At 47.3% G+C, this 20,178-nt stretch overlaps 1 protein-coding gene across 3 annotated transcripts in view; it reads right to left on the reverse strand.

The window, feature by feature from the left end:
- Window positions 1-3,142: 3,142 nt before the first annotated feature.
- The window catches only part of LOC133359553 (E3 ubiquitin/ISG15 ligase TRIM25-like), a 29,033-nt gene continuing 11,997 nt past the window's right edge, over window positions 3,143-20,178 (reverse strand). For 2 of the 3 annotated variants that reach the window (XM_061577993.1, XM_061577995.1), the window contains 4 exons: window positions 15,606-15,839; window positions 14,720-14,742; window positions 14,287-14,390; window positions 7,134-8,430 (listed from right to left, as the gene is read on the reverse strand). In XM_061577993.1, coding sequence (XP_061433977.1) covers window positions 7,883-8,430; window positions 14,287-14,390; window positions 14,720-14,742; window positions 15,606-15,839 — 909 coding nt within the window. In that variant the 3' untranslated portion in view covers window positions 7,134-7,882. Of the gene's footprint in view, window positions 3,309-7,133; window positions 8,431-14,286; window positions 14,391-14,719; window positions 14,743-15,605; window positions 15,840-20,178 lie in introns of those variants that run through there. The other variant, XM_061577994.1, reaches the window with a different exon arrangement.

Below are 20,178 nucleotides of genomic sequence, written 5' to 3' on the forward strand. Positions count from 1 at the left end.
ATTGGCGCCGTCTTATCGCAGTTTAAGGGTGGCATCGAGCGCGTTGTGGCTTATGGGAGCCGCGTTCTCTCTCTGGTGGAGACCCGCTATTGCGTCACCCGGCGGGAATTGTTGGCTATTGTACATTTTGTCCGACAATACCACCCGTATTTGTATGGCCAGAAATTCATTGTGAGCACGGACCATGCGACTTTGCAATATTCCCTGAAAGTTGACCAGCCATCGTGCCAGCTGGCCAGATGCCTGGAAACTTTGCAGGAGTTCTCGTTTGATGTTCAATACTGTAAGGGCTTGCGTCACGCTAATGCGGATACACTCTACCGATTGCCGCAGGGGTTCACCTGCACCTGTGCCTCTAGCACGAATAGTTGCATGCGGGTTCCACAGCCCCCGCGGCCTATCGTATCCGCTGTGGAGATGCCCGCGGCTTCCACGTGTCCTGAACCGGCCGACGGGGTTTTGAATGTGCCGCGTTCCGTGTGGGTTCGTGAGCAATTGCTCGATGACTCGCTTGGGGCCTTGCAGATTCAGGCTGCGAAGTCGAAGGGGTATCTGTCGTCTGATGGGATTCCGGCAGCAGCTCTCCATGACGGCTTGTTCATGTGGAGGGAGGGCTTGCAGGATCGCTGGTGCCTTGTTGTGCCATCGTCGTTGCGATACGAATTGATTCGTATTCTGCATGCTGAAAAGTTGTTACATCTTGGGGTGCAGAAAACCTTGTTGACGTTGCAACGTGATTAGTTTTGTCACGGCATGACGACTGACGTCGTCGGGCATAATCGGGTGTGCTCCGACTGTGCCCGCCAGAAGCCGCCCAAACAACCGTATGTTCCCTCAGTGCAGTCGATTCAAGTAACGAGGGTTGACGAGTTGGTGGCGTTGGATATTCTGGGGCCCTTTCCCCCGTCCGCTCAGGAAAACAAATTTTTGCTGGTCGGGGTCGAATATCTTTCCCAATGGCCAATGGCTTGGCCTTTGCCCGACCAGCCAGCGTCGTCTATCACGGAGGCATTCTTGTTTGGGTACGTGATGGACAAGGGGGCGCCGGAAAGGTTGCTTACAGACCAAGGGCGAAATTTGTCTTCAACCTATTGCGGGATGTGTGCGACGCACTGGGAACTAAGAAAGTTCGGATCTCTCCCTACCATCCACAAACTCATGGGATGGTTAAACGTTTGAACCGGACCCTGTCGGCCATGCTCTGCCATATGGTTAGCGAGAAGCAGGCCGATTGGGATTTGCATATCCCAGGAGTGCTCTCTGCCTACCGGATGGCACCACATGCGTCGACGGGGTACTCACCTTTCTTTTTGATGTACGGTCGCGAGAATGTGCCGCCTGTGGACGTGCAACTTGGCACGCGGGCGAAGGGTTCTATTAAACCCCTCCCCGAGTATATTCGCGACACCGCTCAGCGCGTGGCGGAGGCGTGGGAGGCGGCCCGATTGGCTACGGCCAAGACCCAGGCCCGGAATGAATGGTGCGCCCGGCGCTCTCATCGTGGGTCCCCTTGGCGAGTGGGGGACATGGCCTGGCTCCACTGCCCACAGGTACCGGTGGGGACCTCCCCTAAGTTGCACAAACCCTGGCAAGGGCCAGTTGTGCTGATTGAGGTCCCTAGCCCACAGTCCGCACGCGTTCGGGTCGGGTCGTGGCGTTGGCACATTCACATGTCCCGATTGAAACCCTACATTGCCCCACGTGTCGATGCGTCATCTCCTAACATTTCCTTGCCGGTGTCTGTCACATCCGACGCGCCACTGTCCTTGCCTGTTCAACCTGCAAGCGCGCCTATCATGCCTCCTGTAGACGGCCCGGCGGTGATCCTGCCGGACAAATGGATTCCTGCACCGGGTGGGCTTACCACGGCAATGGGGACACCTGGCCCCGCTGCCCCTCTAAACCCACCGCGGTTGCAGTTGCAGGGGTCCCCGATTACGGACCTCTCTGGTGAACGGGGTGCGGGGAAGGACAGTCCTCCACCAGCGGCGGATGATTCCGTTTCCGCCACTCCTCAAACCATGTCGGGACTACAACCTCCGAGGGCGCTGCCTCTCATGAAGGACGGGCCGGCGACCCACACTTGTTCCAGATCCCTTCCCTTTCGTTGATAGTGTTCGTCGTTTTGTGCTCTCTGTTGTGTCGGTGGTGATTCCTGAATGTGTTGCCATCGCTCGCATTATTTAATCCTGTTTCAGCCGGGACGGCTGGTCTTTTACATCAGGGTGGGGGGGGGGGGGGGTCATGTAATGCGAGCGTAAACGGGGTTTGCTGCTGGGTTCTGGCCCAATCACACGGCCCGGGGTATTGGGGGGCGGAGCCCAGTATGGGGGGCGTGTGGGATGGGCCGCCGTTCACCTCGGGTCCAATTGGAAGCGAGGTGAATGGAGGTGGAGCCAGCAGGGTAGTATGGGAAGGCCGGATCTGACGATCCGGAAGAGGAGGAGTCAGGGTCACGTGGGAAATATGATATAGGTGGGAGCCCGTATGGGATCCGGGTCAGTTGCTGGAGTAAAGAGGCTGAGCCACGTTGGATGACCGGAGGAGATACATGTCATCGGCCATGTGGCTGAAGGATCTTCGGCACGCCGTGGGCCAGCGGTGTGCGGAGTGGGGGAGCGGAGAAGCTGACGAAGGAGCGCGCGTGGGCGCGTGAGGAGACACTGGTCCGCTGTCAGGACCAGCAGGGTGCGAGGAAAGGCAGAGGAGCTGACGAGGGAGCGCGTGCGGGGCGCGAGTGAGGAGAGGAGCCGACGAGGGAGCGCGTGCGGGGCGCACACGAGGAGACGCTGGTCCGTGGTCAGGACCAGCGGGGTGCGAGGAGGAAACTAAATAAAAGAGCAATGGAGACCACCAGTGCCTGACGAAGTATTTTATTACACATGTGTCACTTGACACCATGGACACCCTTGTGAATGAGAAGTTCAATCGAGCGACTTTCCAGGTAAACTATTTTAACCATCAACATCCTGGGGACTCACAACATGGGAGATGAACAAGGAAGCCAACATTACTTAGCACGAGGTTATAACCCTCACGAGACACTCCGTGGAAATGTGCTTAGGTGGTCAAGGTGACAGACACGAGCTTCGTATCGCACACAGCTCTCTAGACGCACCGCGAGACGCGTTACACGGTCGGCTTTGATCACTTCCAGACGGGAGCCAGGTCCACTCGCTACGCTCTCAGTGGGAGCTGCGCTCGCCATGACTCGTGGCTTCTCACTGATCGCCACTCGCTGTGGCTGAGAGACGTTGTTCCTTGAGCGCACACGGCGGTGACGAACCAAGACACGAATCGACTCTCACCTGCGTAGACAGGAGCGTTGCATTCACACCGGGGTGTTGGGGTTAACGGGTCGCGATTTTTACAAAACCCAGTGGCCAGGCAAACGGTGATGGTTTGTCGTCGGCTATGGTGAGGCTTTGTGGGTTTCTGCACCAAAACCGTACCTTGTAAAAAATTCGTATTAAAGTATTTTTTTTAAGTATGTCGTCTCTATCATTGCCATTTAGTTCAAATCAAGATTGCCATTTATTTGTTCATGATTTATTGAGCATGATAGTTTAAAATTGACGTTACAAAATTTAACTTAATATTGTTAATTATTTGACTAATTGTCTTCCAACTTCACGTGTAAATGAGTGGGGGATCAGGTGGGAGGGTAGGAGGGTGATCATGTGGGTGGTTGAGCAGGTGTGTGCGTGTAGGTGGAGATTGGTGTTGTAGAGGTTAGTGCGCTGTGCTATGAACCTGCCGATCCAAGTTCAATTCCCACTCATGGCCACCAACACCAATGACCATTGTCTGAACCGGTCATGGGCCTCCCTTAGGTCAATTCAGCCTGAACCAGTCATGGGCCTCCCATAGGTCGATTCAGACTCAAATGAGTACCTGGTGTGGAGTATAAATATCACCACTCGGGAGACAAAGGCGGCAGGGCTATGTGCTGGCCATCATGTGCCGTGCCGGCCTTCATAGATGCTCGCTAACAGCACTTGCCCAACAGTTTTTTCAGGCTATACGGGGGATCTTTGCCTTTTTGTGCGGGTGGATGAGTGAGCGGGTTTGCAGATGTTCAGATGGGAGGGAGATCAACCGGGAATGGGCGCTTGAATATGCATGAGGTTTGGCAGGTGGGAGGGTAGCAGGATGGGCAGGTGTATGGCCGAGCAAGTGTATGGCCGAGCAGGTGTGTGTGGGCAGGTATGAGGGAGGGTATCTGTAGATTGCTGGGGGGGGTAGTAGGTTAGGGAGTGGCAGGTGGCAGGTAAAAGAGTGTTGGATACAGGTGAGTGGGTGGTGATCATAATTACCAAGCATAGTCATTATCCTCATGATCGTGCTCTTCATCATCATCCATCAGTCAAGATCCATTCATCATCATAGCTCATGATGACGAGGAACAAGCAAACCAATTAAGAGTGCAGCTATAAATACCACGAGACGCGCCAAGGAATGTGGCCCAAGGCTACAGACAGCACTTACCTGTGAAGGCGTAAGCTGTAGATTTACAAACCGTGCCCGGGTTTAATCTCCGATAATATAGCATCTATACAAACAAAACAACAGTAACCATCCCCAAAAAATACGTGTTTACACAAGTCAGTCAGCCTCAGCTATGAGTCACATTCACAGCCTGGATGACAATCTTGAAAATATTTTTCAGATTTCATTTTTTATTCACCCAGAACACATTGACACTTGACCCACAAGACAATATGATTCACAGGTAACCCAGAACATAATCAAGACTGTATATTTACGCGATCTAAACCAATAAACCTTTATCATTGATAATATTGGTCGCGAAAGCCTACGTGTTCTAGTCGATTTGTTTAACCAGGTGAGAACTCAAGAGACCGGGATGAGTCTCGGTTGCAAGAGTGATGATAATGATGCTGCTTCTGCTGCTGATGATGATTATGTTACTACTGATAATAATTATATTATTATTGATGCTGCTAGTTCTACTCCTGATGCTGATAATGATAATGATGGAGCTACTGCTGTTGATGCTGCTGCTACTGTTACTAATTCTGCTGCTGAAGATGATGATGCTGATGATCGAGTCCAGTTTAATTTATTTTTAACGAGGTGAGAACTCAGGAGATAAGGACGAGTCTCATTGACAAGAGTGACCTGGGGCACAAAAATGAAAAAAGCACAACGAGTCAAACCCATGCCAGCAATGAAGCAAATAGAAATCTCACGCACAGCCCAGAGCGCAATGCGATTCGCGTTCACACAATTACACAACTGGTACGATATAATCAATGCGTCTCAAATTATCTACGCGTTGCTACACAGCCTGATAATCGAGGTTGGGTTCACACCGGATTGGTGTCTCACATTAAAGAGGGGCACTGCGGTGGCTCGGAGATGTTAACTCCCTCGCCTGGTATACATTAGGTTATGGGTTGGATTACGACCCTGAAAGCTAATATATATTTGGAGTTTGCGTCATTTTAATATTTCCCTTCTACGTGACTTTACCGAAAGAACCAGGAAGATGAATCCCCCATGTAGCCTTAACAGACTGTTGGGGCAAGTGCTGTTAGTAGCGAGTAGCACCGATGAAGGCCGGCACTGTGACACACGAGGGAGTGGGTATGCAGCACCACGCCCAGTAATACACAAAGACAAAGATACGCACAAACACATTAACAAAGCCACAAACACAATAACAAAGATACACAAAGACACGCACAGACACAGTAACAAAGACACAAATACAATAACAAAGACACACAAATACATGCACAGACACAGTAACAAAGACACAAACACAAGAACAAAGACACACAAAGACAAATACATGTGTAATGCGGGCGTAAACGGCCTCGCGGATGTGACGTCACGGGGGGAGGAGTTAGGTCACGTGAGAGAGAGGGATCAAGTTTTAAGGGGGAGAAACCGGAAGAGCAGGAGGGGAGTTGGAGAGAAATAGAGAGTGAGGCCACACAGGGGGGGGAGTTGGAGGGTGGCGAGATCGCCACACACCCAGGATAAGTCTCGGCACCGTCGGCCAGCGGTGACCGAGCACGGAGGAACAGGGAGCCAGTTGAGGCTGCAGTGAGGGCAGCCGGAGGCCTGCACGAGGAGATCAGCAGCGGAGCTGCATCAGAGTGGAGTGAGAGGCTACGGGAGCGACGGCAGCATCGGGCTGCCAAGCGAGGGAGTCTCGGAGAGAAAGCCGTGTGGGGCAAGTGTAAAGAACCCGAATAAAGGACAACGAAGACAGACACAGTTGTCGAGTCTTTTATTACACATGCACAGACACAGTAACAAAGAAACAAACACAATAACAAAGACACACAAAGACAAAGATACGCACAGACACAGTAACAAAGACACAAACACAATAACAAAGACAAAGATACGCACAGACAGTAACAAAGACACACACATAATAACAAAAACACACAAAGGCATAAACACCAATCCACTTACCCGAAGACAAAGATCTCGTATAGCTTTCAAATAATGTTGAGTTAAGGGCTGTTAGTGAGTTTCACCTATGAAGGCCAGCCTGGGAGAGACCCGCCTTTGTATCCCCAGGGGTAATGTTTACTCATCGCACCATGTACAGATAGTCCCCGAGTTACGATGGTCCGACTTACGATATTTCGATCTTACGATGGTGATAGCGATACGACAAAATTGTTAAATATTTTAAATTTCGCGCGGCATCAAACGCAGCAGTGTACGAGGTATGAATATTGGTGAGTACAGTCCAATATACGTTACGATACGTTCAATGCATGTATGATACGTAGCTTTAGCGATTTCATTTTAGGGTTACCCCGATACGATACGTTCAATGCATGTTAAAAGTTTTTTTCATAGCAGATCATATAGGTAGGCTAAGAATTTAACCTGTATTTTTACTTTACATTTTACTGTGCAATACAGTATTGTAATTAATAAATACAATATATAGTTTAAACAGTACGGTACTGTAAATTGCTCTGTTTTGCTAAATTATCACCATTCTTTAAGACTCCTGCGTAGGCTGAGCCATCTTCGACTTACGATATTTTTGACTTATGATGGGGTCGTCGTAACGCATCTCCATCGTAAGTAGAGGACTACCTGTAGTCATTTGAGGCTGAGTCGACCTAGGTGAGACCCAAGACCAATTCATATAATCGCTATCAATGTTTGTAAACCGGTCATGGTCCTCCCCTAGGTCGACTCAGCCTCAAATGAGTTCCTGGTGCGGTGTGTAAACATTGTCAGTGGTGCTGGCCACCCACCAAAACAAAAATACACACAAAGACACACACACACAGACACAAAGACACAGTAACAAAGACACACACACAGACACAGTAACAAAAGACACACACACAGACAAAGGCATACAGACCAACCCACTAACCCAAAGAAAATTATCCCCCGTGATGCCTTAACAGACTGTAGGGGCAAGTGCTGTTTGCTAGTAGCACCTATGAAGTCCGGCACTGTGGCACACGAGGGGGTCGGTGACAAGCACCACGCCAGACCCGCCTTCGTCTCTCCAGTGGCGATGTTTGCATATCGCAGCAGGTACTCATTTAGGCTCAGTCGACCGAGGGGAGAGCCTGGACCGATTCCGATAAACGTCACTGGTGTTGGTGAACCGGTCATGGGCCTCCCCTAGGTTGACTCAGCCTGAACATGTTTTTCCTAGTACTGTGTGTAAACATCACCACTGGGGAAACAAAGGCAGCTGCGCGTGGTGTTGACCACCCACCCCCTAGAGTGCTGTGCCGGCCTTCATAGGTGCTCGCTCACAGCACTTGCCCCAACAGCCTATTCACGCTATACAGGGGGATCTGTGTCTTTGTGTGCACGAGTCTGTGCGTTGTGCCCGTTTCTCTGCTCACACTCCGCGCTCTCAGGACGCACGACTCAGATCCAGAATCCTCACTGAGCTTCCATCACCATACACCCACAGTGCGGGTATGAGCGGTTGACTAAACGATTGGTGGACGGAGTGCAGCAGCTCCATAGAGTCGGCGCGGTAAAACGACAGCAGCCCCGCCTCCCAGTGCAGGTGACACCCGACTCTCCGGGGAGGATCCCTCACCGACACTGAGGTATCTACACCACCATGACGCACGTAGCAGCTGTTGTTATATTTATATAATACCCAGGATGAGTCGTTCTGTCCCAGCCCGCACTCTTCACCACGCCCTTTGCGTGCGATTATCCCGTACGTGACTCCAACCTCACAGTCCCCCGCCGCACCTCCCACGTCCACCTCCCAGTAGTGCTGACCCGACGAGAAGCTCTCGGAGCACAAGGCTTGGTAGTATATATCAAAGCGGTGTGGGTGATCGGGTCGACCCTGGGAGACAGCGGTCAGCATCACCGTCCTGAGGTCTGAGGAAATCTGGAGGTTGTTGTGGACCGAGTTTGGGTCCACAGTCGGTGAACGTCCGTCTGCAGTAACGATAATCACAGTAGCCGTGTTAACAACAGCACAACTATAACAATAGCACTCGTGCACTAATACGCACGGACAGTACAATAGAGCAATTCATAATGAGCAATATTACATAACGTTGTAATGCGTAGCTATCGATGTGATGACATGTGACGGGCACTTTGTGAATCCACTGCTGGATGAGGGCCACCCTACACCGTGCGGGTCGCGGGGCATATTTGACCATACTTCACCACACGGGTCCACCGCGCGTTGGTGAAAGCAGGCGGCGCGGCCGGCGAGAGCACAGAAGTACAGTACAGCGGTGCGTTTGTCTGCGCCGCCCTCTGCTGCCCCGCGACGTGGCCCCGCGGCCTGTAGCACCTGCTAGGCAGGGTGGTGGCTGCCCCGCCACGTGGCCCCGCAGCCTGTAGCACCTGCTAGGCATGGTGGTGACTGCCCCGCCACGTGGCCCCGCAGCCTGTAGCACCTGCTAGGCATGGTGGTGACTGCCCCGCCACGTGGCCCCGCAGCCTGTAGCACCTGCTAGGCATGGTGGTGACTGCCCCGCCACGTGGCCCCGCAGCCTGTAGCACCTGCTAGGCAGGGTAGTGGTGGCCGCCCGTGCGAGTCCTGCCCAGGCCCAGACCCTGCGGGGCTTTGCGAGGTGCCAGGAGGTGCGGCGCACTGCGGGCGCTCTGTGCGCTGGGGCTGCACAATTTGGGGAGAATCTCTAAGTGAGATTTTTCTGACAGATATTGCGATTTGATTTGCGATGAAAAAATGTAAGTCAAGCTTCAGTTCAATATTCACTGTGTAATAGATTTAAAATACGTGATGGAGCATTACCACATGATACCATCAAGCTATGAACTGCTCTATATATTCTTATGCAAGGATGAGAGCCTAAAATATATGAATTGCTTCTAATATGTATTTATTAAAATGTTTTAATTTAAATCGGACGATTAAACATAGAACATTTGTTAAGTTAAATAAAAAAGTAATAATAAAACACTAAATAATTCCAATAAGAAAGTAATAGGACTTTTCAAATCGCAAAAAAATCGCAACCTTTGCGATTTTCAAATCGCAGCCTTTGCGATTTGCTAATTGCATTGTTTCAAATTGCGATTTCAATTTGAAATCGATTAATTGTTCAGCCCTCCTCTGTGTGTGGACAACAAACAAAAACATCTCCCGTGTCACCCTTCACAGACTGTAGGAGCAAGTGCTTTTGGTGAGCACCTGTGAAGGCCGGCACGGCACACGAGGTGGGTGTGATAGTGTAGTGATGTACACTCGTGTGTGTGTGATAGTATAGTGATGACTGCGGTGTGTAAACATCGCCACTGGGAAAACAAAGGCAGATCGGGCGTGGTGCTGACCACCCACCCCTCGTGTGCCGTGCTGGCCTTCATCGGAGCTCAACAACAGCACTTGCCCCTACAGTCTGTTAAGGCTATACGAGTGATCTGTCTATATAAACGTATCGGTATTTATTGATACGTGTTCTTTAGTAATAAACTTGTTGCATGTGTAGTGATTTACACGGGCAACTCAACTGTCTAATAGAACCTAAAGTTCCCTTTGATTCTGAGAGCTTCAGGTTGTAACAATGAACCCTAAGAATCCTCAAGGTGTTGGATCTCGCTGCCTCAAGCACTAATAACACTATGTAACACAATTTTGGTCCCTGGCTAGTGTTATCGTTTTTATTGCTTATGCCTAAAAATATAGAAAATGGCTATTATTCCCCACAAACTTTGCTTTTGTGACAAGGACAGTGATATTTTGAAATGTACCTATTTTTAATGTGATAACGGACGAATGTGTCTTTTCGTTCAAATAAAGTCAGCAAAAAAACAACATATGAATCGAAATGAACATATATTTATACTAAAGTATCACAAAAAATACTACAAAATATTTAGAAGTGAGTAGTTTATCGAGATTTACGATTGAACTGTAAATCACTTTCACGAATCAGCCCCCAAATGTAATCTCCCATCATGTTCTCGTTATCCTGTCATTGGTAGTGGCGTTCAAAATCCAGTATATCCTGGTGGAAGCGCTTGCCCTACTCCTCCGAGTACACTCCCATGTTCTCCTTGAATTTATCAAAATGAGCAACAAGGATTTGGACTTTGAGGGACATCCTACAGCCAGTCTTAATCAGCTACATATAGTTTTCGGTCTTGTGATTGCCCAGGAAGCCCCAAACCACTACGACAAAGCTGTTCAAAGCCGCTTTTTCCTTACAGTGAGCTTCTTGGGGAATTCATTGCACTACAGGATCTTCTTTATCTGTGGTCCGACAAAGACACTGGCTTTGACCTTTGCCTCAGACAGATTAGGGAAGAAGTCTTGAAGGTACTTGAAAGCTACCGAAACCTTATCTACAGCTCTGAAATATTATTTCATGATGCCCAATTTGATGTGCAGTGGTGGCATCAGCACCTTCCGGGGGTCCACCAGTGGCTCCCACTTGACGTTGTTCCTCCCAACAGAGAACTTGGTCCGCTGTGGCCAGTCCTACCTGTGGTAGTGTGCCTCGGTGTCCCTCCTGTCCCAAAGGCAAAGATAGCAGGGAATCTTGGTAAACCCACCTTGGAGACCCATTAGGAATGCCACCATTTTGAAGTCTCCGATGACCTTCCAGCCATACTCATCATACTTCAAGGCATCCAGCAAGGTCTTGATGCTGTTGTAACGCTTTTTGAGGTGCACCGAGTGAGCCAGCGGAAGAGACGGGTACTTGTTACCATTATGGAGCAGCACGGCGTTGAGGCTCCAGGATGAGATGTCAATGAAGAGGCGCCACTCATTCTAGTTACAGGCGATTCAGATTGCCTCAAACAGACTAGTCACATTGTGGCAGAAGCAGAGCCCATCTTTACGGATGAAGAAACTGCAAAAAGGCTGGTGACGCTTCCTCTGATCTGCGACTTGCACACTTGCATCCAACAAGTTTAACGGCTTGAGCCTAGATGTCAAAAGCTTGGCATTGGACTTGGTCAGACCAAGATCTCTGATCAAGTCGTTGAGGTATTTTTGGTTGGGGTAGTATGGGTTTCTCTCCTCAGCTCCACCTCTGAAATTGTCATCTGGATCTACAAAATCTTACTCACTCTCTGACTTGCTGCTCTCTTCTAAAGACGGCTGCTCTCTCTCTCTGGAGGAGTGGGTGTGGGGAGCTCATTGCAGTGTGACACCGTGGCGATGGATAAATGAAGGTCCAGATACGTAATATCAGATGCATTATTGGCAGTCTGACGTTTGGAAGGGTTCACCATGTAGAAGTAGCAATTGCTTGAGTGGTCAGTGGATTCCCGCCAAATTCTTGGGATAGCGAACTTCATGGCTCTTTTTTCCCCTCTGTACCATCCTACAAAAATACATTTATTTCACCCATGACTAATGTGTAAGAGATTTTCGCAACATTTTTCATATATGATATATTTTTTCAATAACATTGAAAATTGTAAAACATTTTAAACCTTAAAAAAACTTTTACAATGACATTTTTTAAAACAAATTTCATAACATAAAATTCCAAGCAACAATCGTCCATCTTACCTTCCAGAGTTTTTTTTGCATTGCTCGCAGGTGAAATGAGGTCCCAGGGTTTGTCTTGACCCCCGACAGGCATGCTGGAATATGCCTTGTAGGCCTCAAAAATCTTGACAGATGCTTCCACAGAGTACGTTTTCGCTCTTGTCTTGATAAATTGGCCGCAGACATAGCAAAATGCGTCTGCCGGATGCTTGCAGCCTCTTGATGCCATCTCATAAAAATGAAGATATGCATCCACTTAGGCAGCAGGAACTAAACTGAACTGGTGGGCTTAAGGCCCTTATATTTATACTTCTTTTTATTACTGGAAAGTTCTAGAATTTTCTAGAAGGTACTACTCAGCACTGAATCTATTTGGAATTCTCATTGAAAATATGTAAATTTCAAAATATCACTGTCCTGGTCACAAAAGCAAAGTTTGTGGGGAATAATAGCCATTTTGTGTACTTTTGAGGCATAAGCAATTAGAAAATAACACTTACTACCCAGGGACATTTTTTTTATTACACAGTGTAATGAATCCTAAGAATATCAGCCATAGCTGTGTGTGTCAAAGACTCAGTGCCGTTGATGCTGAGAGCTTCAGACATTAACACGGAACCCTACACATCCTAACTGTGTCTGAGTCTGTATCACGCTGCCTCAAGCACTAATAATGAATCCTAAAAATATCAGCCATAGTGTATCTGTGTAAAATACTCACACGCAGTATAGCAATAGCATCCTCACTCAATTATACACACATGTAGGGTTAATATAGCTCAAGCAATACTCCTGTACACTAGTGTGTTTGTGCTGTATGTGAACATAGAGGTATTGCAATACATGGGCAATAGCAATGTATCCGTTTGCACAGTGATACATGTGATTAGCCACAGCGATAGCCCAGTCTGGCTCTGTGAGCCTTGGGTATTAACATAGAACCCCAATAATCTTTAAGATGCCTTAGTAGGGATATGGCAGCCTCAAGCATTATGAATGAATAATAAGAATCCTTAGGCTGCCTTAGTCTGGTTATAAGCCTACAGCATTAACAATGAACCCTACGCATCACTACGGTGATGTAGTCTGGCTCGAGTCTGATGATGCCATCCATTACAGAAAATACTTTTACTCGTAGATTCATCTGCTACGATGGTTACTCTGGCCAACAGCATCTTCACTGGATAATACACACGTGTAATATCAATGGAGCTTATGTAATAGTGAAATACACTCGTGTGTGTGCTATATATTATTGTCTAATGAATACATTACAATCGTAAAGTTGATGTTTGCACGTGCAGTGTAGTGATAGACAAGGTTGACCATGGTTATGCCTTAGTCTCGCTCTGTGAGCCTCAGCCATGAACTGGGGAACCTAAGAATCCTAAAAATGCCTTAGTTTGACTATCTGAGCATCAGGCTGTTGACATGAAGCCTAAAAATCTTCAACGTGTCTTAGTCTGGATGTATGATCCTTGGGCATTACCAATCGACCCTAAGTTTATATAATCCATAATAGAGGTTTTTGGGGGTTAGATCGCTTAAATATATCAATGTGTCGTTAAAACCCACCATCAACCGACACAGACAACTAGTAAGGGTTGTCACGTAAACAGAACATGCCAATTTGTCACTAGTACAGCACGCCGGTGTGTTGGAGAGCCAAGCCACAACATTATTGAAATTTATATTGATGTAGTTATGAAAGCCATTTCACCATATGAATTCTGCAGGCCGATTTTGTGTCTGCAGAGCTGATGCTTACAGGACGTACCCGGTACTCGTTTAAGCCAAGGGTTCATCTGGGAGAGGCTCAGAATTGGTTCTGAATCCACTCATCATTGATGATAGCCATGGCCGTGAGTCACGTGGAGGTGACCATGTTTGTAGCTCAGTGCACAGAGCATCCCATCATCATTTCACATCCGTATTCACTCTCGCTCATGTACACATACGCACACAAACAGACAAACAAGCTGGAGGGGCAAGTATTGTTAGCGAGTGACACTTCAAGGCCGGTATGGCACACGAGGGGGTGGGTGGCCAGCACTACGTCAGGCCGCCTTTGTCTCCCTAGTGGCGGTTTTAACACACTACACCAGGTAGTCATATGAGGCTGAGTCGACCTAGGGGAGGACCATGACCGGTTCATAAAATCGTCACTGGTGTGGGCTATGGACAGGAATAGAATTTGTGTCGCGAGGTTCATATTGTAGCATGCTAACCACTATGCCACCGCTCAGCAACATACACCCAAGACACAATTACATGCACAATAACACACACAGGTAGTAAGAGTCCGTGGAACTCACACATGAATGCCAGCAGGTTGACCACAGCTCCCTGCAGGGCGCTGATCGTAGCGATGTCTTCTTCACCGGGAAATGAGGGTGGATCTCCCTTTTGAGCGTCTCTCCTGTGAGACCAGAACCAGCAGTGACACACACAGCCAGTGTCTTACACAGCATCATTACACACAGCATCATAATTCACAGCATCATCTTTCACAGCATCATCATACACGGCATCATCACACACGGCAACATTGCACACAGCTTCACAGCACACATCATCACACAACCCTTGTCTTACACAGCATCATGCCACACATCATCACACAACACAACATAATCACACAGCATGATCATCATACATCATCATCATCACCACACATCATCACACAGCCCAAATTCCACACAAGGCGTCACCCTGTGTGTTTATTTGTGCGAGTTCATGAGTCCATACCGGTTTGTCTCCTTCAGGTGAACCTGCAGGAGTCAGACACAAGGGGCGCTAGTCAGTTCACCTCCAGCCACGTTAACCACACGGTGATTGGTAGACACGACGATCTGGGCTGCGCTCAGCCATTCGCGGATACCAGTGTTGTTGGTTGTAAACAAGGAAAAGCCGTGGACTCGTTTGGACTCGATGGTTCTCATCAGCAAAGTGTGGCCTCTAAAACCGTGACCACATGGTACCCGATGTCACGGGCAGGAGGCGCCCATAGCACTCGACATCGAGTCGCAGTGATTGTTAACCAACATTCAAAATAATGATCCACTGCGAGAGTGAATTACACCCTGAGCGTTGCGTTACCAGAGTCCATAGTTTAGCAGGGTTAACATTTGTTGAGGCAGGCAATCTCGGGATTGGTGTCAACGTTCTAAGACTCATAAGATGTCAGTGCTGAAATATAACTCCCTCTGGCTTTCCTGATGTGAAAAAGCCCTTCCGTTATCAGCATTACTATTGGTTGGTATACATTTTGTTAAATTTATCATTTAAATTTAGTGTCAAGTGGCCTCAATCTGATGTACATTACAGGATGATGAGGTTACAATTTTATGTCAATGCCTGCATAGATTAACAACCAATTAACTCAAGGGATTTGTGTGTTAATCGTTTATTTCTTCTTTTGAAATTCAGCGGTAGTTCCTATTTTTATTAAAACATACAAATTCAAGTTGGTGAACTTAACTCTACGTTTACTTTTAGATCCCATGGGCTATATTTTGCATTGACAATGGAAGTGGCGTGACATTGTGTTTTGTGTTGCAACGCATGTGCCATGTTTACAAGTGCAATGAACACGCGAACAGGGACACTCGCCCTGGATCCCTGAATGCTCTACCTGCAGGAACATGAGCGAGTCCCTCTCCTCCTGCAGAGTGCGCAGGCGCGTGGCTGCTGCCTGGAGCTCGCTGATCTCGTGCTCGTAATGAGCGATGTTCTCCTCAATCCGGGACAGCAGCTCACGCCCCTTCACGTCCACGCGATCCAGAGCTGCCCTCTCGTCCTCATCCAGCGTCACCCTCATGTGGGTGAACTCGTCTGAGATGCGAGCCTTGGTCTGGAGCATGCAATCCTGCAAAGGGCGTGTGATGAATTCTATAAATTCATATTCCATGCTGTTAAGACCAAAGTCACATTGCTTTCCGGTTTCTCGAAACCTATTTTCCCCTTATTCCACGTTATGTCTTTGGACTCAAATCTCATTGAACAGGTCGATAACTTCAGGTATCTAGGTGCTATCTTGCCCTTCACATTGATAGTATCGCCAGTAAGATTTAATAAACGAATCCTCTATAAATAAACACATTTTCTCACCTTGGCTCCATCTTGATATAATCCAAGCCGCCATCTTCCCCATCTTTGACTCCTGTTAAATCATCAACCGCCTAGCCTCTTGTTCCATTATACCACCTGGCCGCCCACTTTGACCTTGATGCCTCCATATCAACACATTATTGCAACCTCTGTATCACCTCCAATTTATCCCCCCTGGATATGTTTAGAAACCATCACTGGGCTGTCTTCATCCTAAGATTCCTTTTAAACAAATCCGCCAAATATGTAAGGACCTCTTAACTCCGCAAATTCCCAGTCGCAACCTCAAAAGTACCTCCCTGTTCTCTCTAAAATTACCTTATATTAAAACAAGGTTTTGCAACGCGTCCTTCCACACTGCTGATACTACTCCACGTTACTGGAGTGTCCTTGCCTCTCAGCCTAGGCTGGGCTCCTTCCCCAGCCTCCAACACGATTCGAGAGCTGCGTGATGAGTGAGATATGAACCAGTGCCTGACTCTACCTTCATCAACCTGTATTGACCCACTCAATTAAGTATGGCCAACTAGCCTCAACGATCAACACGATGTTGCGGAACCTTCGTCCAGAAGTGTATTGGTGAGGATCTGTAAATGTTCTTAGGTTTTTTCGGTAAAGTCACGTAGGTAAAACATTAAAATTAATAAAAGTAAAATAAAATAAAAATCACGACGTTTCGGAGGCAACACAAGTCTCCGTCATCAGGTGGGACCGTCACAGCCAGATTTGCTGCATCAAGTGAGGCAAGGATTCAAGATGTAATCCCTTAAATGCAAGTTGAGGGGGGAGGAGAGGGGAGGGGGAGCTCATCAGAATGTGGTAGCCAATGAATAAAACGTATTAGGAGGGAGGGGAGCGGGGCTAAAAGAAGGCACGAAGCGCTACGTAGAACGTATCGGGAGGGGGAGGGGGGCGGGGCCAAAAGGATGGACGACGTGGTACACGAGAGTCGGCGGCGTGGACGTGGTTGTGTGCAAGCAACTATTGTTGCACACGCCAACGTATTGGACAGAGAGGGGGAGGGGAGGCCAAAAGAGAGTGTGGGGTGCAAGTGTACGTGGACATGTGTGTGTACAAGCACCTGTTGATACACATGAGAGAAAAGGAACGAAAATGCCCATGTTCATACCAGTGCTGGCTGAACAATAAAGAGAGTACTGTTAAACACTGGGGATGTTAACACTCGGTAAAGGAAAGTAAAATAGTGCATGTCAGATAAGATGGTCCAAAAATGTGTAATTAAGTCTTTTTTGCGTGGTTGATAACATCTTTCCAATGATTACTACGTTTGTACCCATCATCACGGTTGAAATTATGTCTGTATTTGTATATTTGTATGGCTTCGTGTACAAACCTTTGATGGTAGCCAGGAGGTTTGCAGAGAACCTTGGTCTCGGAAAAGACAATTTCATGAGAGCCCACAGAGTTGTAGCAATGATCGGCAACGGCCGAAGAATCAGTTCTGCCGTGTTTCAGATCTGACTTGTGCTCGCGGACACGATCAGAAACATGACGTTTCGTTTCTCCAATTTAGCAATCACCACAAATGCAACTCAATTTGTAGACTCCAGGATACTGTAAGTCAGGAACGACATCCTTCACAGATGGAATCAGATCACGGATTTTATGCACTGTACTGAATCGGACTTGGATCTTATGTTTGTTTAGAATTTTGGAGATCTCTTTGGTCACGCCTGCTATGTATGGTAACGTGATAGTTTTGGTCGGAGTTTCATGTGGCTGTTTCTGTGTGGTGGGAGAAACAGCTTGGCGGATAGTGCGGTCAGAGTATCCGTTCATCCTGAGGGCCCGATGTACATGTCTTAATTCACCGGCCAAGTGGTGTTGGTCAGAAATGCCATGGGCTCTGTGGTATAGCGTTTTGATGAGAGAATTCTTTTGAGATGGGTGGTGGTGGGAATCCGGTTTCAAGTAGGAATCTGTGTGGGTGGCTTTCCTGTAGACAGAATGTCCCAAGGATCCGTCAGGCCTCCTCTCAAACAGAATATCCAAGAATGGTAGTTTACCGTCTTTCTCCACTTCCATGGTGAATCTGATGGATGGGTGTCTAGAATTGATGTGGTCCAAGAAGTGGTTCAATGCTGGGAGGCCATGTGGCTAGATGACGAAAGTGCCATCCACATACCTCTTCCACAGGGAAGGACGCAGGGTGGATGTCTGGATGGCGTCTGATTCAAACTTTTCCATGAACATGTTGGCTATAACTGGTGACAAGGGGGAGCCCATAGGGGTACCCTCATTCTGTTTGTAGAAGGTGCCATTCCAGGTAAAATAGGTGTTGGTGAGGCAATGCCTAACCAGCGCAGGTGCATCAGAATTCAATCCATGTTGGACTAAGTCCTCAATTATTATTAGGGTGTCCGGTACTGGGACTTTGGTAAACAAAGATACTACATCAAAGCTGACGAGGATGTCATCAGGAGATAGTACCATGTCCTTAACCATAGAGACTAATTGGATTGAGTTGAGTACTGCCTAAGAGGTCTTGCCTGTGAAGGGAAGGAGAGTTTATCGTCGACACGATGGGTCGTAGCGGGGTGCCTTCTTTATGGATTTTGGGAAGACCATAGAGTCTGGGAGGTCTAGCCGCCGATGGTTTTAGAGAGGGACGTTTGCTTGGTTCAATTAGGGAAGTCGAACTCGTGATGATACTGTTGGTTTTTGTCGTTAGGCTTTTAGTAGGATCGTTTTTAATTTTTACTTTTATTAATTTTAATGTTTTACCTACGTGACTTTACCGATAAAACCTAAGAATATGAATCCTTGCAGTCACGAAAGCTTCAAATCTAGGATCTGTAAATGATTTACAAAAACAGATAAGCACACGATTCGCCTTCTTCATAGATTTATCTCTGCATATCACCAATAAAAGTATTTTGTATATAATCTATTGGCCCCATGGCTTTTTGTCACTGCATTATTTTATCAGTACAGGCAGAACTCGCTAAACGCTCAATATGCTTCTTGAAGAAGTGAGCACTTATCGAATCGGCGCTAAAAGTGGTCATACCGTTGCATATATGGGGATGCGTTCCTATCAGGGTTATTGCTTTCGGATGACCAATATATGAGGGATTCATTGGGGTATTGGTAAAAGCACCAATTATTCAAAGATATTAAACCATATTTCATTAATACAGTTTTTTTTTACTATAATAACCTCATTAATAATGACGTACTGTGCATAACACTGTACTCCTGCTACCATGGCAGCAGTGGCAGACGAGGGTGGAGGAGCTGCTGCGCTCCCAGTTCGGGGTCATTCTCAGAAAAGAGCTCCAGGACCTCCGTTATCTTAGCGGTGACCTCAGTTTACATTTCTCTGGTCAGGTTTCTTTTAGATGGAACCTAGTAAAGGCATATTTTATCAAACGTTTGACCTTGTTACTTATTGATTGTTATTGAAAGAGCCAATCGTATGGGGAATTGTTAGCGTTTGAAACTGAATGGTAAATTTGTGTCTGATGGAATGAGTGGTATTTTTGCTCCAACAATCAGCTTTGCTTTGATTGTGCGTATTTGTATTTAAGTCTTGTACCATTACATAATCCTCACAATGACATTAGATTTCTAATGACCATGATAACGGCTCCTACTTTAAGTTTTAGTTCATGAGAGGCATTCCGGTTGGAGTAACCCTTTAATAATTATTCCGAAATGCAAGTTGATCAGCAGTATCATCACAATTGTATCCATGCTTTTTAAAACCACTTCAGCTCCATTAATATAGCTGAGTACTTTATTGTTGAGCTCAAGAGAGTCTCCATTTGTAATAGTATTGCTCTTTCTTTAAGTTCTTCAGGAGTAATCGTAGACAAGTCAATATCATCGTTGCGCAAATGTATCTTGATTTTCTGGATAGCAGTATGAGGGTAATGTCACTGTATCACCTGTTTTCCATCACCAACGTTCAGGAGCCATTCCACAAATTCCTTTTCACTTTACAGAGCTCGCATATTCTGGTTCAGCTTCATCACCTGTAATTCTCCCCATAAACGATGCTTCTTTATACAACTTGCAACAGTAAGAGGCCGTGGACCACGTAAAGTAACAGGTAGGACTTGCCTCCAAATCGT

This window comes from Lethenteron reissneri, chromosome 65, assembly GCF_015708825.2.
Source record: "Lethenteron reissneri isolate LAM-NWPU_2019-01 chromosome 65, ASM1570882v1, whole genome shotgun sequence".
NCBI classification, from domain to species: domain Eukaryota; kingdom Metazoa; phylum Chordata; class Hyperoartia; order Petromyzontiformes; family Petromyzontidae; genus Lethenteron; species Lethenteron reissneri.